At 45.2% G+C, this 23,508-nt stretch overlaps 1 protein-coding gene across 1 annotated transcript; it reads left to right on the forward strand.

Annotated features, from left to right (window-relative positions):
• Nucleotides 1–3,056: 3,056 nt before the first annotated feature.
• Nucleotides 3,057–23,275, forward strand: LOC144603042 (zinc-binding protein A33-like). Its single transcript, XM_078416173.1, has 6 exons — nt 3,057–3,836; nt 4,206–4,280; nt 4,370–4,582; nt 15,201–15,223; nt 15,305–15,423; nt 22,311–23,275. The coding sequence occupies exons 1-6, from the start codon at nt 3,426–3,428 to the stop codon at nt 22,841–22,843; spliced, it is 1,374 nt and encodes a 457-aa protein (XP_078272299.1). The 5' UTR covers nt 3,057–3,425; the 3' UTR covers nt 22,844–23,275.
• Nucleotides 23,276–23,508: the final 233 nt, after the last annotated feature.

Below are 23,508 nucleotides of genomic sequence, written 5' to 3' on the forward strand. Positions count from 1 at the left end.
TTAATCAGTGGCAGATTGCCAGAGGCAGCGCGTGCAGACGCAGCGGCCCCACACTCTCCCGATTTTTCGAGTGTTTTTAATGTTTTATCAAGTTCGTCATGTTTGTCACTTCAACAACTCTGGACAGTCAGCAGTAGACAGTATAGTCGTGAGTTCTTGCTGGACAAGAAAACAACATCATCAACACTGGACGCTATGCTTGCAGAGGAACTTAGCGGCCTCAGAATACTCTGCCTGACCTCGACCTTGGCCTCGAGTGCTGCCCCCCGGCTGGAAAGGAGACACCGCAGGCGGTGTGAGAGGAAGCAGAAGAGGGGTAAGCGCGGAGGCATCCGGGCTAGGCTAGCGGCTAGCCCACACAGACCGGCTATTCCGAGCATGCTAATGGCTAATGTACGCTCACTGGACAATAAAATGGACACTATAAGACTTCTCCGGTCGACCCAGCGTGAGGTGAGGGAATGCTGTGTTTACGTTTTTACGGAAACATGGCTTAATGACAACATCCCGGACTCCGCTGTTCAGCTCGACCGGCTAACATGCTACCGATCGGACAGAGCTACGGTTAGCGGGGGGAAGACTCGCGGCGGCGGTGTGATTGTTTACATCAGTGATGCTTGGTGTCGGGACGCTGTGTTGGTCTACAAACACTGTTCACCGCTGGCGGAGTTTATGGTTGTGAAGTGCCGACCTTTCTACCTCCCGAGGGAGCTAACAGCTATCCTGTTAGTCGCTGTTTACATCCCTCCCAGTTCCAACAACAAGGACAGAGAGGAGGCACTCTGCGAACTGTACCGGGCCATCTCTGAGCAGCAGACAGCACACCCAGATGGCTTTCTCATCGTAGCTGGGGACTTCAACCATGCTAACCTAAAAACTGTCATGCCCAAAGTATACCAGCATGTTGATTTCCCAACACGAGAAAACAACACCTTGGACCTTGTCTACACGACCATCAAAGGAGCATACAAGGCTTCCCCCCTCCCCCACATCGGCCTCTCTGATCACCTCACCGTTCTGCTGAAACCGGCATACAGACCCCGGGTGAAAGTCACCAAACCGGTTTCAAAAGAGGTACGTGTGTGGTCAGAGGACAGCACAGCTGCACTCCAAAACTGCTTTGAGACTACAGACTGGGACATGTTCAAGCAGGCAGCAACATACAACAACACAACCAACATCCAGGAATACACAGAGACAGTTACAGGCTACATCACCAAATGCATTGACGATGTGACCCACACCAGAGCCATCACCATCCGGGCTAACCAGAAGCCATGGCTGACAGGGGAGGTCCATGGGCTGCTGAGGGTCCGCAACGCTGCCTTCAGAGAGGGCAATCCAGCCGGTCTCAGAGCAGCCAGGGCCAACCTTTCCAGTGGCATCAGGAAAGCCAAACAACACTACACCCGGCGCATCACAGCCCACTTCAGTGACAGCAGAGACACACGGAGCCTGTGGAAGGGTATTAGGACTATCACGGACTACAAACCCTTACCACAGACCTGTGACAGTGACACCTCTCTCTTGAACGACCTCAACGGCTTCTTCGCACGTTTTGAAGCACAGAGCAACACACCTGCGCAGAAAACAACTCCCCCCCCCCAACGACCAGGCTATTTGTCTGTCTCCAGGCAGTGTGAGGAGCACACTGTTAAGGATTAACACCCGGAAAGCTTCTGGACCTGACAACATTCCTGGTCGTGTGCTAAAAGACTGCGCAGCTGAGCTCACAGATGTCCTCACAGACATCTTCAACATCTCCCTGAGCCAGGCTGTTGTTCCCTTGTGCTTCAAAGAAACCACCATCATACCTGTGCCCAAGAAGTCTTCTCCATCCTGCTTCAACGACTACCGCCCTGTAGCGCTGACTTCAACCATCATGAAGTGCTTCGAGAGGCTGGTCATGAAGCAGATCAGATCCAACCTCCCCCCCTCCCTGGACCCGTTTCAGTTTGCATATCGAGCTAAGCGGTCCACTGAGGATGCCATCTCCTCTGCTCTACACCCAGCCCTCACCCACTTGGACACTAAAAACTCATATGTTAGGATGCTGTTCATAGACTTTAGCTCAGCATTTAACACCATCATCCCCCAGCAGCTGGTTTGTAAACTAACAAATCTGGGCCTCAGCCCCCTTCTCTGCAACTGGCTGCTGGACTTCCTCACTGCCAGACCCCAGTCCGTACGGGTCGGCAGCAACACATCGGACACCATCACGCTGAGTACGGGTGCCCCACAAGGATGTGTGCTAAGCCCCCTGCTCTTCACCTTGCTGACCCACGACTGCACACCCACCTACAGCTCCAACCACTTCGTCAAGTTTGCGGATGACACAACAGTGGTGGGTCTCATCAGCAACAACGACGAGACCCACTACAGGAAGGAGGTGGACCAGCTGGCCGCGTGGTGCACAGACAACAATCTCTTCCTGAATGTGGAGAAAACAAAGGAGATTGTTGTCGACTTCAGGAGAACGCACACCCAACACCCCCACCCATTGACCATCAATGGTGCTGCTGTGGAGCAGGTGAGCAGCACCAAATTTCTGGGGGTGAACATCACCGAGGATCTCTCCTGGAGCAACAACATCACGTCCATCGCCAAGAAAGCCCAGCAGCGCCTCTACTTCCTCCGCAAACTGAAGAGAGCGGGAGCCCCCACACCCATCATGTACACTTTTTACCGAGGTGCCATCGAGAGCATCCTCAGCAGCTGCATCACTGTGTGGTTCGGAAGCTGCACAGCCTCCAGCCGTAAGACCCTGCAGCGCATAGTGAACACTGCTGAGAGGATCACTGGCGCCTCACTCCCAACACTCCTGGTCCTTTACACCACCCGCCTCACCCGCAAAGCATTGAGCATTGTGGGTGACCCCTTCCACCCCTCCAACAGCCTCTTCACCCTCCTGCCTTCAGGGAGAAGGTTTCGCAGCCTGAGGTCAAGCACCACCCGACTAAAGAACAGTTTTTTCCACCAGGCTGTCAGGATGCTGAACTCTCTCCCCTCCCTTCCTCCTCTTTCCCCTGCCCCTATGGGACCTGGACTTTAACACCCCACACACACGCACATCCAGCACCAGACACTTTTAAAAAAAAAAAAAAATTTGAAGTGACTATATTTTATATTTTATATTTTATGTTGATTGTTGTTTGCTGTGCCTTTTGTTTTATGCACTTTGTTCCTCGGGATTGTGGGAAACGGTATTTCGATTTTCTGTCTGTGTAAACTGGCTGAGGATTGACAATAAAATTGACTTTGACTTTGACTTTGACCCTGAACACTCACAGCAAAACAACGTTATTCAGCACAGAATCAATTCCCCGCACATTGCAGGGCGTGTCGTTGACAGTTGCAGTTCTGTGCGGTTTCGCAGCTTCCTGAAGGAGGAAGCGTTTTGAACCAAGAAGTTCTCGGAATTAAAAATGGCTTCGAAACACCAGATCCAGAGTTTAACTGAAGACGCGATTTGTCCCAATTGCTCGGATTTCTTCACCGATCCGGTTATACTGGAGTGCGGGCACAACTTCTGCCGCTCCTGTATCACACAGAGTTGGGACAGGGAGGGGAGAAACTCCTGCCCGGTATGTAGCAAGGTGCAGGCAGACCGCACCCTCAAAGAAAATCGGGCCTTGGCGAGTATTGTTGAGAAATTTCGAGCACTGAGCCTGAACACGGAAGGGAAGGAAAGTAAACTTCTCTGCGAGGAACATCAGGAAGAACTGAAGCTGTTTTGTGAAACCGACAAGAAACTGGTCTGCGTGATCTGCCGAGACGACCAGGAACACAGAGAACATCGCTTCATGTCGATTAAAGAAGCTGTTGAAAGCTACAAGGTAAAAGCAAACAGAATTTGATTAGCTGATGAATTTTCAATTCTGCCTTTTGCGGACCGCGCTCCCTCGGCGACTGTTCGGTTCACCCAGCCTCCCACCCAAACCAGCCCTTCCCCAGGTACTTGCCCCAGCCACCGCTGGAGATGAAACACCTGTCCCTGTACCTTCCCCCTCACGTCGATGCAGGGACTCCAGCAGTCCTTCCAGGTGAGACAGCCCGCGGCTCTCTGCTGATACGCTCCACGACCCGATGAGTTCTCCAGCAGTTTGTGTCTTTTTGTAAACTTTCATGTGCAGTTCCGTGTCTGCAGTTCATTGGTTCCGTCTGGTCTAATTCTTTTACTGACTAAATCTGAATCTCAATCCCAGGAGCAGATTAAAACTTCCTTGGAGATGGTGGAGGAAATGGAGCAGCAACAGAAAGAGAAGATTTCTGGAGTCCGGGTAAGGTTTCCAGTTTCCCTTCTCTGATCTTGTGCTATTGTCATAGATTCCAGGCTCGATAATATTGACCTTCACCTTTCATTTGACAGGAACAGTCACAGAACCTGTTGACCTACATCACATCGGTATTTGCTGAGAAAAAGCGGCTCTTTCTCAGGGATCTCCGGGAAGACGAGGAGAGCGTTCTAAATCGAATGGAGAATAATCTACGAGCGATTCAAGAGGAGATAAACTCTATTCAAAAGAAACTCTTAAAGCTACAGGAACGGATGAATCAAACGGACAGTTTGATATTTCTCAAGGTAGGAGGTTACAAATTCAATTTGATTCAATGACAAAACAGTGGGTAACAGTTTGCGATAAATGCAGAATTTCCCAATAATTCAGGGCCGATTGAAACAAACCAGTCGGTAGGGAAGACGAACAACTCATATTTTGAGCAGACTACAACCCAACGACATGTACATTGTATTCTCCTGTTACAGGTAAACCTTATCCCCTTCAGATCTCCCAGTTCTTTCAACTGTTCCCCAGGCATTTCTTTTCATCCCCAGTCCCCGTCACAATGTTGCATCCCCTTCTCCAACCGCTGATCCGCCAACCCTTCCTACTGGGAACCCAACACATTCTCTCCTGTTGATTTCCACACCATCACTTCCATTGCACTCGCCATTTATCTTCCTGAGCACATCAGTCTGTCATATGTCCCTCCTCACACAAATTCACCTATCCCTTGCCATTTATTGTCCCTGTTCCTCCCCCCCCCCCCCCATCTCTTTACCAGCTCTCTCCCTTACAAGGGGTGACATAGAATCAGGAGATGTAGCGTCTGTATGGATAGAAATGAGGAATTGTAAGGGTAAAAATACCCTGGGAGTTATCTACAGGCCTCCAAACAGTAGCCTCGACATAAGGTGCAAGTTGAATCAGGAGCTAAAATTGGCATGTCGCAAAATGTAATACGACGGTGGTCATGGGAGATTTCAACATGCAGATAGACTGGGAAAATCAGGTTGGTAATGGACCCCAGGAAAGAGAGTTTGTGGAGTGTCTCCGAGATGGATTCGTAGAACAGCTTGTACTGGAGCCTACTAGGGAGAAGGCAATTTTGGATTTAGTGTTGTGTAATGAACCTGATCTCATAAGGGGACTCGAGGTAAAAGAGCCATTAGGAGGCAGTGACCACAATATGATAAGTTTTACTCTACAAATTGAGAGGGAGAAGGGAAAATCGGAAGTGTCAGTATTACAGTATAGCAAAGGGGTTACAGAGGCATGAGGCAGGAGCTGGCCAGAATTGACTGGAAGGAGGCCCTAGCAGGGAAGACGGTGGAAAAGCAGGTATTCCTGGGAATAATGCAGAAGTTGCAGGATCAATTTATCCCAAAGAGGAGGAAAGATTCCAAGGGGAGTAAGAGGCACCTGTGGCTGACAAGGGAAGTTAAGGACAGCATAAAAATAAAAGAGAAGAAGTACAACAAAGCAAAGAAGAGTGGGAAGCCAGAGGATTCGGACTCTTTCAAAGAGCAAAAGAAGATGACTAAGAAGGCAATACGGGGAGAAAAGATGAGGTACGAGGGTAAACTAGCCAATAATATAAAGGAGGATAGTAAAAGCTTTTTTAGGTATGTAAAGAGGAAAAAAATAGTCAAGGCAAATGTGGGTCCTTTGAAGACGGAAGCGGGGGATTTATTATGGGGAACAAGGAAATGGCAGACTAGTTGAACCGGTACTTTGGATCTGTCTTCACTAAGGAAGATACAAGCAATCTCCCAGATGTTCTAGTGGCCAGAGATCCTAGGGTGACGGAGGAACTGAAGGAAATCCACATTAGGCAGGAAATGGTGTTTGGTAGACTGATGGGACCGAAGGCTGATAAATCCCCAGGGCCTGATGGTCTGCATCCCAGAGTACGTAAGGAGGTGGCGCTAGAAATTGTGGACGCATTGGTGATCATTTTCCAATGTTCTATAGATTCAGGATCAGTTCCTGTGGATTGGTGGGTAGCTAATGTTGTCCCACTTTTTAAGAAAGGATGGAGAGAGAATACGGGAAATTATAGACCAGCTAGTCTGACATCAGTGGTGGGGAAGATGCTGGAGTCAATTATAAAAGACGAAATTGCGAAGCATTTGGATAGTAGTAACAGGATTGTTCCGAGTCAGCATGGATTTACGAAGGGTAAATCATGCTTGACCAATCTTCTGGAATTCTTAGAGGATGTAACTAGGAAATTTGACAGGGAGAGCTGGTGGATGTGGTGTACCTTGACTTTCAGAAAGCTTTTGACAAGGTTCCACACAGGAGATTAGTGGGCAAAATTAGAGCACATGGTATTGGAGATAGGGTACTGACATGGATAGAGAATTGGTTGACAGACGGAAAGCAAAGAGTGGGCATAAATGGGTCCCTTTCAGAATTGCAGGCAGTAACTAGTGGGGTACCGTAAGGCTCGGTGCTGGGACCGCAGCTATTTACAATATACATTAATGACTTGGATGAAAGGATTAAAAGTACCATTAGGTAAATTTGCAGATGATACAAAACTCGGTGGTAGTGTCAACTGTGAGGAAGATGCCATGAGGTTGCAGGGTGACTTGGAAAGGTTGAGTGAGTGGGCGGAGGCATGGCAGATGCAGTTTAATGTGGATAAGTGTGAGGTTATCCACTTTGGTGCAAGAATAGGAAGGCAGCGTATTATCTGTATGGTTTCAAGTTAGGAAAAGGGGACGTACAACGAGATCTGGGTGTCCTAGTGCATCAGTCACTGAAAGGAAGCATGCAGGTACAGCAGACAGCGAAGAAAACCAATGGATTGTTGGCCTTCTTAACAAGAGGAGTTGAGTATAGGAGCAAAGAGGTCCTTCTGCAGTTGTACATGGCCCTAGTGAGACCTCACCTGGAGTACGGTGTGCAGTTTTGGTCTCCAAATTTGAGGAAGGATATTCTTGCTATTGAGGGCGTGCAGCGTAGGTTTACTTGGTTAATTCCCGGAATGGCGGGACTGTCATATGTTGAAAGACTGGAGCGACTAGGCTTGTATACACTGGAATTTAGAAGGATGAGAGGAGATCTTATCGAAACGTATAAGATTATTAAGTGGTTGGACACGTTAGAGGCAGGAAACATGTTCCCAATGTTGGTGGAGTCCAGAACAAGGGGCCACAGTTTAAGAATAAGGGGTAGGCCATTGAGAACTGAGATGAGGAAAAACGTTTTCAGTCAGAGAGTTGTGAATCCGTGGAATTCTCTACTTCAGAAGGCAGTGGAGGCCAATTCTCTGAATGCATTCAAGAGAGAGCTAGATAGAGCTCTTAAGGATAACGGAGTCAGGGGTTATTGGGAGAAGGCAGGAACGGGGTACTGATTGAGAATGATCAGCCATGATCACATTGAATGGCGGTGCGTACAAGCTCGAAGGGCCGAATGACCTCCTCCTGCACCTATTGTCTATTGTTTATTGTCTAACAGTCAGAGAGTGAGATCCGCAATATTTGCCGACATAGTGGTGAAATGAAATCTGAGCAAAGCATTTATATTAGCGGTCATTTGGGGTAGCTGTATTTATTACAAAGTTAAAGGGCCCTAGTGAGACCACACCTGGAGTACTGTGTGCAGTTTTGGTCTCCAAATTTGAGGAAGGATATTTTTGCTATTGAGGGCGTGCAGCGTAGGTTTACTAGGTTAATTCACGGAATGGCGGGACTGTCGTATGTTGAAAGACTGGAGCGACTAGGCTTGTATAAACTGGAATTTAGAAGGATGAGAGGGGATCTTATTGAAACGTATAAGATTATTAAGGGATTGGACACGTTAGAGGCAGGAAACATGTTCCCAATGTTGGGGGAGTCCAGAACCAGGGGCCACTGTTTAAAAATATGGGGGAGGCCATTTAGAACAGAGATGAGGGAAAACTTTTTCAGTCAGAGAGTTGTGAATCTGTGGAATTCTCTACCTCAGAAGGCAGTGGAGACCAATTCTCTGAATGCATTCAAGAGAGAGCTGGATAGAGCTCTTAAGGATAACGGAGTCAGGGGTTATTGGGAGAAGGCAGGAACGGGGTACTGATTGAGAATGATCAGCCATGATCACATTGAATGGCGGTGCTGGCTCGAAGGGCCGAATGTCCTCCTCCTGCACCTATTGTCTATTGTCTATTGTCTAACAGTCAGAATGAGATCCGCAATATTTGCCAACATAGTGGTGAAATGAAATCTGAGCAAAGCATTTATATTAGCGGTCATTTGGGGTAGCTGTATTTATTACTGTGTACTGTGGAGTACTGTGTGCAGTTTTGGTCTCCAAATTTGAGGAAGGATATTTTTGCTATTGAAGGCGTGCAGCGTAGGTTTACTAGGTTAATTCACGGAATGGCGGGACTGTCGTATGTTGAAAGACTGGAGCGACTAGGCTTGTATAAACTGGAATTTAGAAGGATGAGAGGGGATCTTATTGAAACGTATAAGATTATTAAGGGGTTGGACACGTTAGAGGCAGGAAACATGTTCCCAATGTTGGGGGAGTCCAGAACCAGGGGCCACTGTTTAAAAATATGGGGGAGGCCATTTAGAACAGAGATGAGGGAAAACCTTTTCAGTCAGAGTTGTAAATCTCTGGAGGCCAGTTCTCTGAATGCTTTCAAGAGAGAGCTAGATAGAGCTCTTAGGGATAGCAGAGTCAGGGGGTATGGGGAGAAGGCAGGAACGGGGTACTGATTTAAAAAAAAATTAAATTTTAACAAAACAAATACATGTATGAACTCACAGTACGCGATGGTACCTACATTATAAATTCGATTATACATTCTAAATTCGATTATACCTGTATTGTTCTGTATTATCTCCCCACCCACAACCCCCCACCCCCAGTTAGAAAAAAGAGGAAAAAGGAGAAGAAGAAAGATAAAGAAATAAAAAAAAATTAAAAAGGAAAGAAAGAAAGAAGAAAGAAAGAAACCTGGAGACAAGAAGGAAACACTTCCGGCTAATTTCTTATTAAATTCTTTTTAGGGGTATCAAAAAATCCTAAAATTAAATATTTCCAATTCTTAATCCTAGTTTTAAAGTGAATGGGTTCCAAAGTTTCAAAAAGAAATCATATTTATCTCTCAGATTATAAGTAGCTTTTTCTAACGGGATACAACTACGCATTTCTGCATACCATCTTGCAATTCTTATTTCATTGTGATCTTTCCAAGTGACTGCCACACATTTTTTTGCTATTGCTATTGCTATTTTGAGAAATCTTTCCTGATATTTATCTAAAATTAATCTTGGTAATATTCCTTTAGTATCTCCCAATAAAAACAACCTTGAATCCAATGGTATGGTCTTATTCATCAATTGCTCCAAAAAGTTTTTGGGGTCTTTCCAAAAAGGAGTTACCTTAGGACATGCCCATGTGGAGTGTAAAAAAGTACCCACATCCTGGTTGCATCTAAATCAAATTTCAGGTAAATTTGGATTTAAATTGTTTAATTTTTTCGGAGTTAAATATAGTTGATGTAAAAAATTGTATTGTACTAAACTATATCTCACATTAATAGTATTTTTCATACTTTCTAAACACAATCTTTCCCAACTTGGTTCATCAATGCTAATATTCAGATCTGTTTCCCATCTTTGTCTTGATTTTTGAATTCCTGTCTTTGGACTAGATTTTTGTAACAATTTATACATTGATGATATAATTTTTTTAGTTCCCTTGCCCTGAATCAGGGATTCAATTCCTTTAATTTGAAATAAAAACATTGAATTACCTAACTTTTCCCTTAAAAAAGATTGTAATTGATAATAGAAAAAAATACTATTCCCTGGAATTTGATATTTGTTTCTCAATTGAGAAAATGTCAAAAAATTATTTCCTTCGTAGCAATCTCCCATATGTTTAATAATAATAATAATAATAATACATTTTATTTATATAGCGCTTTTCATATACTCAAAGACGCTTTACAGAGATTTTGAGAACATAGGGAAATTAATAAATAGATAAATAAGTAAATAAATAAATGAACAGAGAAAGGAGACAGAAGGTGAGGTGACCTTCAGTGGTTGAAGGCAGTACTGAACAGGTGAGACTTCAGCGATGTTTTGAATGTGGTGAGTGTGGGGGAGTCTCTAACGGTTTGGGGTAGTGAGTTCCATAGGGTGGGAGCAGCGATGGAGAAAGCCCTGTCCCCCCAGGATCTGAGTTTAGTCCGGATGTGGGGGGATAGGAGATTGGCAGCGGCAGAGCGGAGGGTGCAGGTGGGAGTGTGCCTGTGGAGGAGGTCGGTCAGGTAGGATGGGGCCAGGTTATGGAGGGCTTTGTAGGTTATGAGGAGGATTTTGTACTGGATTCTCTGGGGGATGGGGAGCCAGTGGAGTTTATAAAGGACGGGGGTGATATGGTCACGGATCGAGGTGTGTGTGAGTAGACGGGCAGCGGAACCCTTCTGTTCCCAGACTTGTAATATTTGATTATTCCAAGCAAACGGCAGTAATCTATTTTTTACTAATGGAGTTTTAGCTGTTAGAAAAAATCTTTTATCATTAGCTTTAACTGTTTTCAACAATATATTAATTAAATGTTTTAGCAAAGATGACTCTTGATCCTTAACTAATAGCTTCGCTTCCCATTTTTAGATAAATTCTTCTGGGCATAGTTCTTTTATTTTATCCATTTCAATTTTAACCCATGCTGTTTTTCCACCCTCTTGATAAAAGGATGAAATAAAACTCATTTGTGCTGCCAGATAGTAATTTTTAAAATTTGGTAATTGCAGTCCACCTAATTCAAATTTCCATGTTAATTTTTCCATAGACACTCTTGGCATTTTACCTTTCCAAAGAAAATTTCTCACAATTTTATTCAATTCTTGAAAAAAATTATTTGGTAAAGGTATAGGCAGTGTTTGAAATAAATACTGTAACCTCGGAAAAATATTCATCTTAATACAGTTCACTCTCCCTAGCAATGTAATTGGAAGATTCATCCATTTCTTCAAGTCCTCCTCAATTTTTTTAATTAGTGGTTTATAATTTAGTTTATACAGATTATTTAACTTATTATCTACTTTAACCCCTAAGTACTTCATGCCTTCTTTTTGCCATTTAAACTGACTTTCTCTTTTACATTGATCATAATTACCTTCAGAAAGAGGCATTATTTCAGTTTTATCTTTATTAATTTTATATCCTGATACTTTCCCATATTCTTCCAGTCTGAAATATAATTTTCTTAATGATTCCAATGGTCTAGTAAGACAAATTAAAACAGCATCTGCAAATAAAGTAATTTTGTGATTTTCCTGATTCACTTTAAATCCTTCAATGTCTAAATCTGGTCTTATTAGCTCTGCCAGAGGTTCAATAGCCAGTACAAAAATAAAGCTAGTGACAAGGGACATCCCTGTCTACTAGATCTTTCCAAATTAAATGATTGAGAAGATTGGCCATTTGTCACCACTTTGGCTTTAGATTGTTTATAAAGAGCTTTTACCCAGTTAATGAAACCATTTCCTAATCCGTACTTCTCTAATACTTTAAATAAAAAATCCCATTCTAACCTGTCAAACGCCTTTTCAGCATCTAAAGCAACTGCTGCGCTCAATTCCTTTCTTCTCTGTGCTAAATGTAGAATACTTATAAATCTTGCTACATTATCAGATATTTTCCTTTTTTTGACAAATCCAGTTTGGTCCTCTTTAACCAGCTTCGGTAAATATTCTGCCAATCTCCTTGCCAAAAGTTTAGCAACTATTTTATAATCTGCATTCAACAATGATATTGGTCTATAAGAAGATGCATTTAAAGGGTCTTTCCCTTTTTTTGAATTACGGTTATAATTGCCAGTGAGAAGGATTCTGGTAATGTAGAAGCTTTTTCCGCTTGATGTATCACTTCCATAAATATTGGTAACAACAAATCTTTAAATTTTTTATAGAACTCAGGCGGGAAACCATCTTCCCCTGGAGATTTATTACTTGGTAAAGAATATAATACTTCCTCCACCTCTCTCAAAGTAAAGGAGGCATTTAGTCCCATCTGCTCCTCATTAGAGATTGTTGGTAATTGTATCTTGGATAAAAAATTATTTATCTTAATTTCATCCTTTTCAGATTCAGAATGGTACAGATTAGTGTAGAATTGCTTAAATACCTCATTGATTTCTCTAGGTTTATAAGTAATAATGTTTTGATCTGTTCTAATTGAATTTATTGTTCTTGATATTTGTTCTTCTTTCAGTTGCCATGCCAATACCTTGTGCACTCTTTCTCCTAATTCATAATATCTTTGGTTAGTTCGTAATATTAGTTTTTCTGTTCTGTAAGTATGTAAAGTATTGTATTGAAATTTTTTATTTGCAAGTTGTGTTTTTTTCGTATCTGAAGAAGTTTTCTGTAATTCTTTTTCTAATACGGTGATTTCTTTTTCTAATCTTTCAGATTCCTTCCTATAGTCTTTCTTTATCTTAGATGAGTAGCTTATAATTTGGCCTCTCAAATAAGCCTTCATTGCATCCCATACAATAAATTTATCATCAACTGAATTTAAATTTGTTTCCAAAAATAATTCAATTTGTCCTCGAATAAAATCACAAAAGTCTTGCCTTTTCAATAGTAAAGAGTTGAGTCTCCATCTATACACTGACTGTTCTTTATCTGGCATCGTAATTTTCATTAATAATGGTGAGTGATCCGATAACAATCTAGCCTTGTAATCTATTTGTATTATTCTACCCCTTAATTGAGCTGAAATCAAAAATAGATCTATTCTAGAATATGTATCATGTCTATTGGGATAACAGGAGTAGTCTCTTTCCCTGGGATGGCTTTTCCTCCAAACATCTATTAAATTTAAATTTCCCATTAAATTTAAATTTCCCATTAAATTCAAGGTTGTCTTCGCTGCTCTTGTCCTTGTCGTTGTCCTTGATGATCTATCCATTACTGGATCTAAACAAAAATTGAAATCTCCCCCTATCAATATATTTTCATGTGCTTCCGCCAGATTTAAAAAGGTACCCTGCACAAACTTCTCATCATCTCTATTTGGTGCATATATATTCATTAAGGTCCACAATTCTGAGAAAATTTGACAATGTACCATTACAAATCTACCTACTGGGTCACTTACAATATTTTGTATCTTAATTGGTAGCGTTTTCTTAAATAGGATAGCAACCCTCTTGCTTTTGAGTTAAAAGAAGATGCTACCATACTTCCTACCCAATCTCTCTTTAACTTTTGATGCTCTTTTTCCGTTAGATGTGTTTCTTGCAAAAAAGCTATATCTACTTCCAATTTTTTCATCTGTGTTAAAATTCTCTTCCTTTTTATCGGTGCATTTAACCCATTCACATTATAGCTTAAAAAATTACTTTGTAATCCATTCATTCCTTTTTTTTTTTTTCCCTTTTCCTTTTTTTTTTTCTTTTTCCTTACCTTGATACCTCTTCCGGTATTTACATTGTGCTGTATTTCAGTGTGCTCCCCTCCATAGTCCAGGTATAAAAACAGAAAAGAAATAAGAAAGATAGAGAAATAGACCCTCCCTCTAATGTTGTTAATAAATAGATTAGCAACATTACCCCCCTCTATTATACGAGGTGTGGTCCGCACCACACTTGTGCCCATGATTATGGTGGAGCATCCACATTCTCCAACCCCCCCGATATATCAAGTACTTCTAAAAAATAACAATCCTTAATATAGTTAATCCCCTCAATAGTATACAGATATTATTAATAATCAATCATTCATGAATCTTCTTAAACATTTCTCGATGGCAATTCTTCCGCATACTCTTCTGCTTTGACAAAGTCTTTAAAATATATATTTTCTCCAGTGTTGATCATAATCTTCAAAGTAGCCGGATGCAGTAAAATAAACCTATAGCCTTTCTTCCATAGAATATTTTTTGCCTTATTAAATTTTCTGCTCAACAAGGCATTACTGATGTCTGGGTAAAAGATTATTTTAGTGCCTTCATGTTCTATTGGTTTTCCCTCTCTTATATTATTCCCGACTGTTTTGAAAACCAATTCTCGATCTTGGTATGGGGAGAAAGCAGGAACGGGGTACTGATTGAGAATGATCAGCCATGATCACATTGAATGGTGGTGCTGGTTCGAAGGTCCGAATGGCCTACTCCTGCATCTATTGTCTATTGTCTATTGTCTATTGTCTCTCCCATCTATTCCAGAAGATTGAAAGAGACTCCTGACCACGTGCGTCATGTGTACATTTCCCTCCTCAGATGCTGGCTGGCCTGATTATGATTCCACTCTGTGCAGCACCTTGTGTCTCCAAATAAATTATTTATTTATTCTGGGACCATATTACTGCCTCACTCACATTAGCGCACCCCATTCAATCGCAGGGCGAGCTGAATCTTTATCGGGAAGAGAAGTTGTACTTATCACATTGACCCAGTCATAATTTCCAGGTTGTCCAAACCTGGCCTTCTCTTAGTCTGATATGAACATCTAGTCACAAGCTGGCAACATGATGTCTGTGGAGACAAAGGTTGGTAGACGCTATGGGTCCCCTCTTGCTGACCCACAGGGTGCAAGACGAATCAGGGGGCGCTTGAAGTGGCAATGCATGATCTTTGGCGAATAGGATAGAAGAAAATTCCAAGGCATGTAACACAGACATTAAACGCAAGAGGGTAACAGTGAAGAGAGGGTGACCCCTGTTGGAAAAATGAGGCAATTCACGACTGGAACCAGAGGAGGTTGAATCGCCCCATCAGACCAGTATTAAATATACCCTTTACATGTAATGAATACATAATACTGCACTGATGGGGCGCAGCGCCATCATTAAGTGCTGTGATGTGTCGGAAAATTGTGACAATTTGGCTGATATTCCTGCTGTCACGATGTGGACGCTCAGTGTAAATTAATTGATCTTTCTGATGTTTTATATTTCAGGAGGAAACTCGTCAGAAGAGGAGGTGAGACTCTCTGCACTGTTTTGGAAAGTAAGCCAGAAATTGTTGATGCGGGTCTTATAACCAGGTGTTTAATTCATGCAGGATAAGTGATGATGAGCACACGCTGTCAGTAGCAGACGGTGCCCTGGACGTTGGAAAGTACGATCAACCATTTTTGTTGAACACGGTGTTCAGCGAGGTGCCCAACAGCATTAAGAGAGGTAAAACATTTTTTTAACCGTTATAGTTCTTTAAGTATTAATTACCTGGCACGGTAGCGCAGCGGTAGAGTTGCTGCTTTACAGCGAATGCAGCGCCGGAGACTCAGGTTCGATCCTGACTACGGGTGCTGCACTGTAAGGAGTTTGTACGTTCTCCCCGTGACCTGCGTGGGTTTTCTCCGAGATCTTCGGTTTCCTCCCACACTCCAAAGACGTACAGGTATGTAGGTTAATTGGCTGGGTAAATGTTTTAAAAAAATTGTCCCTAGTGGGTGTAGGATAGTGTTAATGTACGGGGATCACTGGGCGGCACGGACTTGGTGGGCCGAAAAAAAAAGAAGAAAAAAAAAAAGGCCTGTTTCCGGCTGTATATATATGATATGATATGTATATTTAATACTGGACTGGGCTCTTCAACTGCCTCTGGTTCCAGGCATGAATTACTTCCTTTGTCCAACAGGGGTCCCCCTCACTTCAAGGGTCCTTTTGAGAATGGCAGGCAGTGACTAGTGGGGTGCCGCAAGGCTCGGTGCTGGGAGCCCTGTTATTTACAATATATATCAACGATTTACACGAAGAAATTAAATGTAACATGTCCAAGTTTGCGGATGACACAAAGCGGGATGGCAGTGTGAGCTGCGAGGAGGATGCTACGAGGCTGCAGGGTGACTTGGATTGGTTGGGTGAGAGGGCAGATGAATGGCAGATGCTGTATAATGTGGATAAATGTGAGGTTGACACTTTGGTGTCAATAACAATAAGGCAGATTATTATATGAATGGTGTCAGATTGGCTGGAATTGGCACGAAGGGCCGAGTGGCCTAATCCTGCACCGATTTTCTATGTTTCTATATTTCTATGTTTCACTGATACCATCTTGCGTTTAATGTCCATATAACATGCCTTGGAATTATCTTCAAATCCGACTCGCTAAGTATTCTTCATTGTGTGGGATGGAACTACAGATGATGGTATAAACCGAAGATAGACAAAAAATGCTGGAGTGACCAGTTGGACCGGCAGCATCTCTAGAGAGAAGGGATGGGTGATATTTCGGGTCGAGACCCTCCTTCAGATTGAGAGTCAGTGGAGAGGGAAACGATACATATGGATTTGAAAACGAGAGATCAAAGGGGACGACGATTAAGCAAAATGTAGAGTAGATCATTGTTACCTTGGAATAGATGACAGCGAGGTATATAGTGAACAATTTAATCAGAACAGTCAATCTGGTCGGATAGCGAGGATGGGGAGGATGAGAGAGAGAGAGAGAGAGAGAGAGAGAGAGAGACCAAGGGTTACTTGAATTTAGAGAAGTCAGTATTCATACCGCTGGAGATGTCAGTTCCCTGAACACAACCACAGTACAAACAACAGACAATAGACAATAGGTGCAGGAGGAGGCCATTCGGTCCTTCGAGCCTGTACGCACCGCCATACAATGCGATCATGGCTGATCATTCGCAATCAGTACCCCGTTCCTGCCTTCTCCCCATACCCCCTGACTCTGCTATCCTTAAGAGCCTATCTAGCTCTCTCTTGAATGCATTCATAGAATTGGCCTCCACTGCCTTCTGAGGCAGAGAATTCCACAGATTCCCAACTCTCTGACAGAAAAAGTTTTTCTTCATCTCAGTTCTAAATGGCCTACCCCTTATTTTTAAACTGTGGGCCCTTGTTCTGGACTCCCCCAACATTGGGAACATGTTTCCTGCCTCTAACGGTCCAACCCCTTAATAATCTTATACGTTTCGATAAGATCTCCTCTCATCCTTCTAAATTCCAGTGTATACAAGCCTAGTCGGTCCAGTGAACCTACGCTGCACGCCCTCAATAGCAAGAATATCCTTTCTCAAATTTGGAGACCAAAACTACACATAGTACTCCAGGTGCGGTCTCACTAGGGCCCTGTACAACTGCAGAAGGACCTCTTTGCTCCTATACTCAACTCCTCTTCTTATGAAGGCCAACATTCCATTGGCTTTCTCCACTGCCTGCTGTACCTGCATGCTTCCTTTCAGTGACTGATGCACTAGGACACCCAGATCTCATTGTACGTCCCCTGTTCCTAACTTGACACCATTCAGATAATATAAGAAAATAACTGCAGATGCTGGTACAAATAAAGGTATTTATTCACAAAGTGCTGGAGTAACTGGAGTGAAAGGGACCCATTTATACCCACTCTTTGCTTTCTGTCTGTCAACCAATTTTCTATCCATGTCAGTACCCTACCTCCAATACCATGTGCTCTAATTTTACCCACTAATCTCCTATGTGGAACCTTGTCAAAGGCTTTCTGAAAGTCAAGGTACACCACATCCACCTGCTCTCCCCTGTCAATTTTCCTAGTTACATCCTCAAAAAATTCCAGAAGATTAGTCAAGCATGATTTCCCCTTTGTAAATCCATGCTGACTCGGAACGATCCTGTTACTACTATCCAAATGCTCCGCAATTTCGTATTTTATAATTGACTCCAGCATCTTCCCCACCACTGATGTCAGACTAACTGGTCTATCATTTCCCGTTTTTTCTCCTCCTCGTTTCTTAAAATGTGGGACAACATTAGCTACCCTCCAATCCACAGGAACTTATCCTGAATCTATAGAACATTGGAAAATGATCACCAATGCGTCCACAATCTCTAGCGCCACCTCCTTAAGTACTCTGGGATGCAGACCATCAGGCCCTGGGGATTTATCACCCTTCAGTCCCATCAGTCTACCCAACACCATTTCCTGCCTAGTCAAGTCAAGTCAAATTTATTTGTCACATACACATACGATGTGCAGTGAAATGAAAGTGGCAATGCCTGCGGGTTGTGCACAAAAAGAATTACAGTTACAGCATATAAATAAAGTTAATAAGTTACTAAACATAGCACAAAAAGTGTCGACAAAAATTTAGTCTCTGGGGTTATAAAAGTTGACAGTCCTGATGGACTGTGGGAAGAAGCTCCGTCTCATCCTCTCCGTTTTCACAGCGTGACAGCGGAGACGTTTGCCTGATCGTAGCATCTGGAACAGTCCGTTACTGGGGCGGCAGGGGTCCCTCATGATCTTGCTTCCTCTGGATCTGCACCTCCTGATGTATAGGTCCTGCAGGGGGACGAGTGCAGTTCCCATGGTGCTTTCTGCCGAACGCACTATTCTCTGCAGGGCCATCCTGTCCTGGGCAGAGCTGTTCCCAAACCAGACTGTAATGTTGCCGGACAGGATGCCCTCTACAGCCCCAGAGTAGAAGCAATGAAGGATCCTCAGCGACACTCTGAATTTCCTCAGTTGTCTAAGGTGGTAAAGGCGCTGCTTAGCCTTACCCACCAGTGCGGCAATGTGCGTTGCCCACGTCAGATCCTCTGCGATGCGGACTCCCAAGTATTTGAAACTGCTCACCCTATCCACAATAGACCCATTTATCTCGAGTGGCGTGTACGTCCTTGGATGTTTAGCCCTTCTGAAGTCCACAATCAGCTCCTTTGTTTTAGTGACATTCAAGAGGAGGCTATTGTCCTGACACCAGAGTGCCAGATCAGCCACCTCCTCCCGGTAGGCCTTCTCATCGTTGTTGGAGATCCGGCCCACCACCACAGTGTCATCAGCAAACTTGATGATGGAGTTTGAGCTGAACCTGGCCCCACAGTCATGTGTGTACAGGGAGTACAGTAGGGGGCTAAGGACGCAGCCCTGGGGGGATCCTATGTTCAGGGTGAGGGAGCTAGATGTGTGTTCCCCCATCCTGACCACTTGGGGCCTGGCAGTGAGAAAGTCAGGCACACAGAGGGGTGCTAAGCCCCAGGCACACAGAGGGGTGCTAAGCCCCAGTTCCAGCAGCTTCTCAACCAGTCTGCTGGGGACTATTGTGTTGAATGCTGAACTAAAGTCAATGAACAGCATCCTCACATAGCCCCCCTGGTTGTCCAGATGAGAGAGAACGGTGTGTAGAACCTGGGAGACCGCATCATCCGTGGACCTGTTCGGACGGTATGCGAACTGTAGTGGGTCCATGTTGCGAGGAAGGAGGGCGCATATGTGCTTCTTAACTAGCCTCTCAAAGCATTTCATGACAACCGAGGTGAGGGCCACCGGTCGGTAGTCATTTAAACACGCTGGAGAGGCATTCTTTGGCACCGGTACCATGATGGATCTTTTGAAGCATGCAGGGACCACGGACTTTGCCAAGGAGAGGTTGAATATTGTGGTGAGCACTGGAGCAAGCTGAGTAGCACAAGACTTTAGTACTCGCCCAGATATACCATCTGGGCCTCCAGCTTTCCTCGTGTTCACATGCGTCAGAGCCCACCTCACCTCATGCTCGGACACCGAGAATGTGTGCACATCCCCGGCGGTGGATCCCCCTCCAGCCTCGCTAGCCAGCGCCCCTTCGGTGCTGTTTTTAGACGGCGAGCTGGTGGTGTTACCCGTCTCAAACCGTGCATAAAAAGAGTTCAGGTCATCAGCTAAGGAGGAGCCGGCACTTCCGGTTGAGGGGGTGCTGGACCTGTAGCTAGTTATAGTCCGTAGCCCCTGCCAAAGGCGCCTGGTGTCCTGCTGCTCCATCTGTGACTCCATCTTGTCCCGGTACCTCTTTTTTGCATCCTTCACTGCCCTTCGCAGTCGGTAGGACTCTCCCTTGTAGTCGTCCATGTTGCCGGATGCCAGGCCGGAGTTGTAAGCAGCGGTGCGAGCATTCAAGGCCACGCGAATAGACCTGTCCACCCAGGGTTTTTGGTTAGGGAAGATACTGACCCTTACCGTGGGGATGATGGTATCGGCTATTGTGGCAATGAAGTCCGTAACCGCTTCCGCAAACTCATTTACGTCTCTGGAACTTGCTTGGAACATGTTCCAGTCGACTTCGCTCAGTGCATCCTGCAGCATGGCCTCTGAATGGTCAGCCCACCGCTTTACGTCCCTCGCCACTGTCGCTTCCCGTACTATCCGTTGTTTGTACTCCGGCAGCAGGAAAATGGCAGCGTGGTCAGATTTCCCAAAAGGAGAGACAGAAACGGCCTTGTAGCCTTTCCTGAACGGCGTGTAGCAGTGGTCCAAAGTTCTTTCCCCCCTGGTGACACACGTGATGTGTTGGTAGAAGTTGGGCATGACCTTTTTGAGATTTCCCCTATTGAAGTCTCCAGCCACCAGCACAGCCGCATCAGGGTTCTTGTTTTGGTGTTGACACAACACATTGTGTAGGGTGGACAGTGCCACGTCGGTGTCCGCATGCGGTGGGATATAGACGGCTGTGATGATCACCGAGCTGAACTCCCAGGGTAGGTAGAATGGTCGGCATAAGATAGTTAGATGTTCCAGGTCCGGCGAGCAGGAACTAGAAAGCGTCTTAATATTCCCAGGATTACACCAGTTATTATTGGTCAAGAAGCAGACTCCTCCGCCCTTGGATTTCCCGGATTCTTCCGTTCTGTCCGCCCGGAAAACAGTGAAGGACTCGGATGGGCAGATCACCTGGTCAGGCACCAGCGGGGTCAGCCATGTTCAGCGGATTTCCTCCAGTTCCTCTGTCACCCTAGGATCTCTGGCCACTAGAACATCTGGGAGATTGGTTGTATCTTCCTAAGTGAAGACAGATCCAAAGTACCGGTTCAACTCGTCTGCCATTTTCTTGTTCCCCATAATAAATTCCCCCGCTTCTGTCTTCAAGGGACCCACATTTGCCTTGACAATTTTTTTCCTCTTTACATACCTAAAAATGTATGTAGAGATGTCAGTCCACTGAGCACAACCATAGTTCACACAACAGACGAGCTGTTGGATGAACGTTGTTACTAAAGTGAACACTCTGGCGTTGGGTTCTACGCGCCGCGGGCAGTCCAAAAACAGAGCATGTCTGGTGAAAGTAAATCGGTAAATTGTATTCTCTAACCGGTCTTGCTGGTGCCCGCAAAGCTCAGGAAGCAGGTTCTCCATTTCTAAATTTTGCTCACAGACCAAGCAGTCGCGTGTTTCCCATTGTATGCTGGCATCTAAATGATGTTCAGCGTGTTGTCCCTGCTGTTGGATGTTGGTGGAGTTGTGCGGGGTCCTGATGCCAATTTGCAGGAAGCGCAGTCCGTCATTCCCGTTCCGGATTATCCTCCCTGCTCTCCCGCAAACCCGAAACTCTTGCCACTGACACCATTTATACCTCACGCTGCCTCGGCAAGGCCAGCAGCATAATCAAGGACGAGTCGCACCCTGGCCACTCCCTCGTCTCCCCTCTCCCATCAGGCAAGAGGTACAGAAGTGTGAAAACGCACACCTCCAGATTCAGGGACAGTTTCTTCCCAGCTGTTATCAGGGAACTGAATCATCCTACCACAACCAGAGAGCAGTGATGAAATACTATCTTCCCTGATGAAGTTGTTGTAAACCCTTTTGCACCCACTCCAATTGACTAACAAACCCACCCTTCCCTTTGTCTCACCCTCCACTCAAAAAACACAGGAGCAGGTCGTCTGGCCCCTCGTGTCTGCCCCCTTTCACTGTGATCATGACGACCCCACCACGCACCTCTACCTCCTCTTTAACAACCTCAAATTACCACTCACCTCTATATCCTCCTGCTCCGATCTGCCTCCATATCTGAATAGCCCGCTTCATTCCCCCATCCCCACCACAATCTCCCAATCCTCCTCACTCTCCGCACTCGTCCTCCCCGTCCACCCTCCCCCACCTCACGAAATTCCCCTCTCCATCTCTGGATTAAAAACTCCGGGGGAGATGTCTGTTGTCCACCCGATGTGGTTGTGGGTGAAACCCCGGGCAGGGTTTCAGTTGTCCGCCCGCCTGTGCCCGAGGCCGAGCGGCCTCTCCCCCGGTCCCGGGGCCGCGCTGCCCGAGTCTCCCCCCGACCCCCGGGGACTCTCTGATTCTCTGCTTCTCCCCCCAGTCTCCGTCACCCTGGATGTGGAAACAGCGCATGCGCAGCTCGAGGTGTCTGAGGATCGGAAGCGGGTGAGACGGACCGGGACCGCGAGGAGTCGCCCTGACACCGGGAAGAGGTTTACACACTGGGGGTGTGTGCTGGGATCGGAGGGATTCACATCGGGGAGACATTACTGGGAGGTGGAGGTGGCGGGGAGTCTGGGCTGGAGTCTGGGAGTCGCCGCAGAGTCTGTGGAGAGGAAGAGATCGGTCACACTGACCCCGGAGACTGGAGTCTGGAGCATCAGGCGGGTGGATGACAAGTTTGTTGCATTCACCTCCTCTCCATCCCGTCTCCCCGCCCGTCCGATCCCCGGGAGGGTGGGAGTTTATCTCAGTTACGAGTCCGGGAGAGTTTCATTTTACGACGCGGACACCAAGTCCCATCTCCACACCTTCACCGGGAATAAATTCACGGAGAAACTTTATCCTTTCTTCGGGCCTTGGCGTAAAGACAAGTGGCTGAGAATCTGCTCCGGTTCCGCTCCGGGTGTGTAAAAGGGTCGGGTCCCGGGACCGGCGTCAGGAGCGGGGCTCAGGGGCTGTGGGGCAGAAACCCGGTGGACAACAGGTCGGCGCTGAACGGCTCCCATTTAATCCCCAAATTCCGCGTCGTAAAAAAACACCCAGTGAGCGCGGAAATAAAACCAGGGGGAATGTAAATGTGGGAAGAGAGAAATAAACAGCAAGTGGAATCAGAGCTGTCGATCCGTTCATTTTAACGCGTTAACCGCGTCCGGCAACGGAACAGACATTACTTTTGTGAAAATATTTTTTAAATGTAATGGGATTGGACCCTTCTGGTCAAAAGTCGTTACGGTATTATTAACTCCGTTCAATGACTAGTTCAATGTAATAGATACAGTTCATGTTACTTCAGTGATTTGGAAAATGGACACAACCATTGACACACACGACAAGCTAATTGAAAGATCGCGTTTATTTGAATGATGTGCATTGTTGCTTCCAATACTGTAATTGAAATAAACTCAAAATTACTTGGACTGTACAGATTGCTTTTGAATTCTTTTGAAATCTACTGAACGGGGAGACAGCAGTTTAGTTTGCTTCAGTTTAGATTGGAGATACAGCTCGGAAACAGGCCCCTCGGCCCACCGAGTCCGCACCGCCCAGCGATCCCCACACATTAACACTACACTACA

The sequence above is a fragment of the Rhinoraja longicauda genome, chromosome 19 (genome assembly GCF_053455715.1).
Source record: "Rhinoraja longicauda isolate Sanriku21f chromosome 19, sRhiLon1.1, whole genome shotgun sequence".
Classification (NCBI taxonomy): domain Eukaryota; kingdom Metazoa; phylum Chordata; class Chondrichthyes; order Rajiformes; family Arhynchobatidae; genus Rhinoraja; species Rhinoraja longicauda.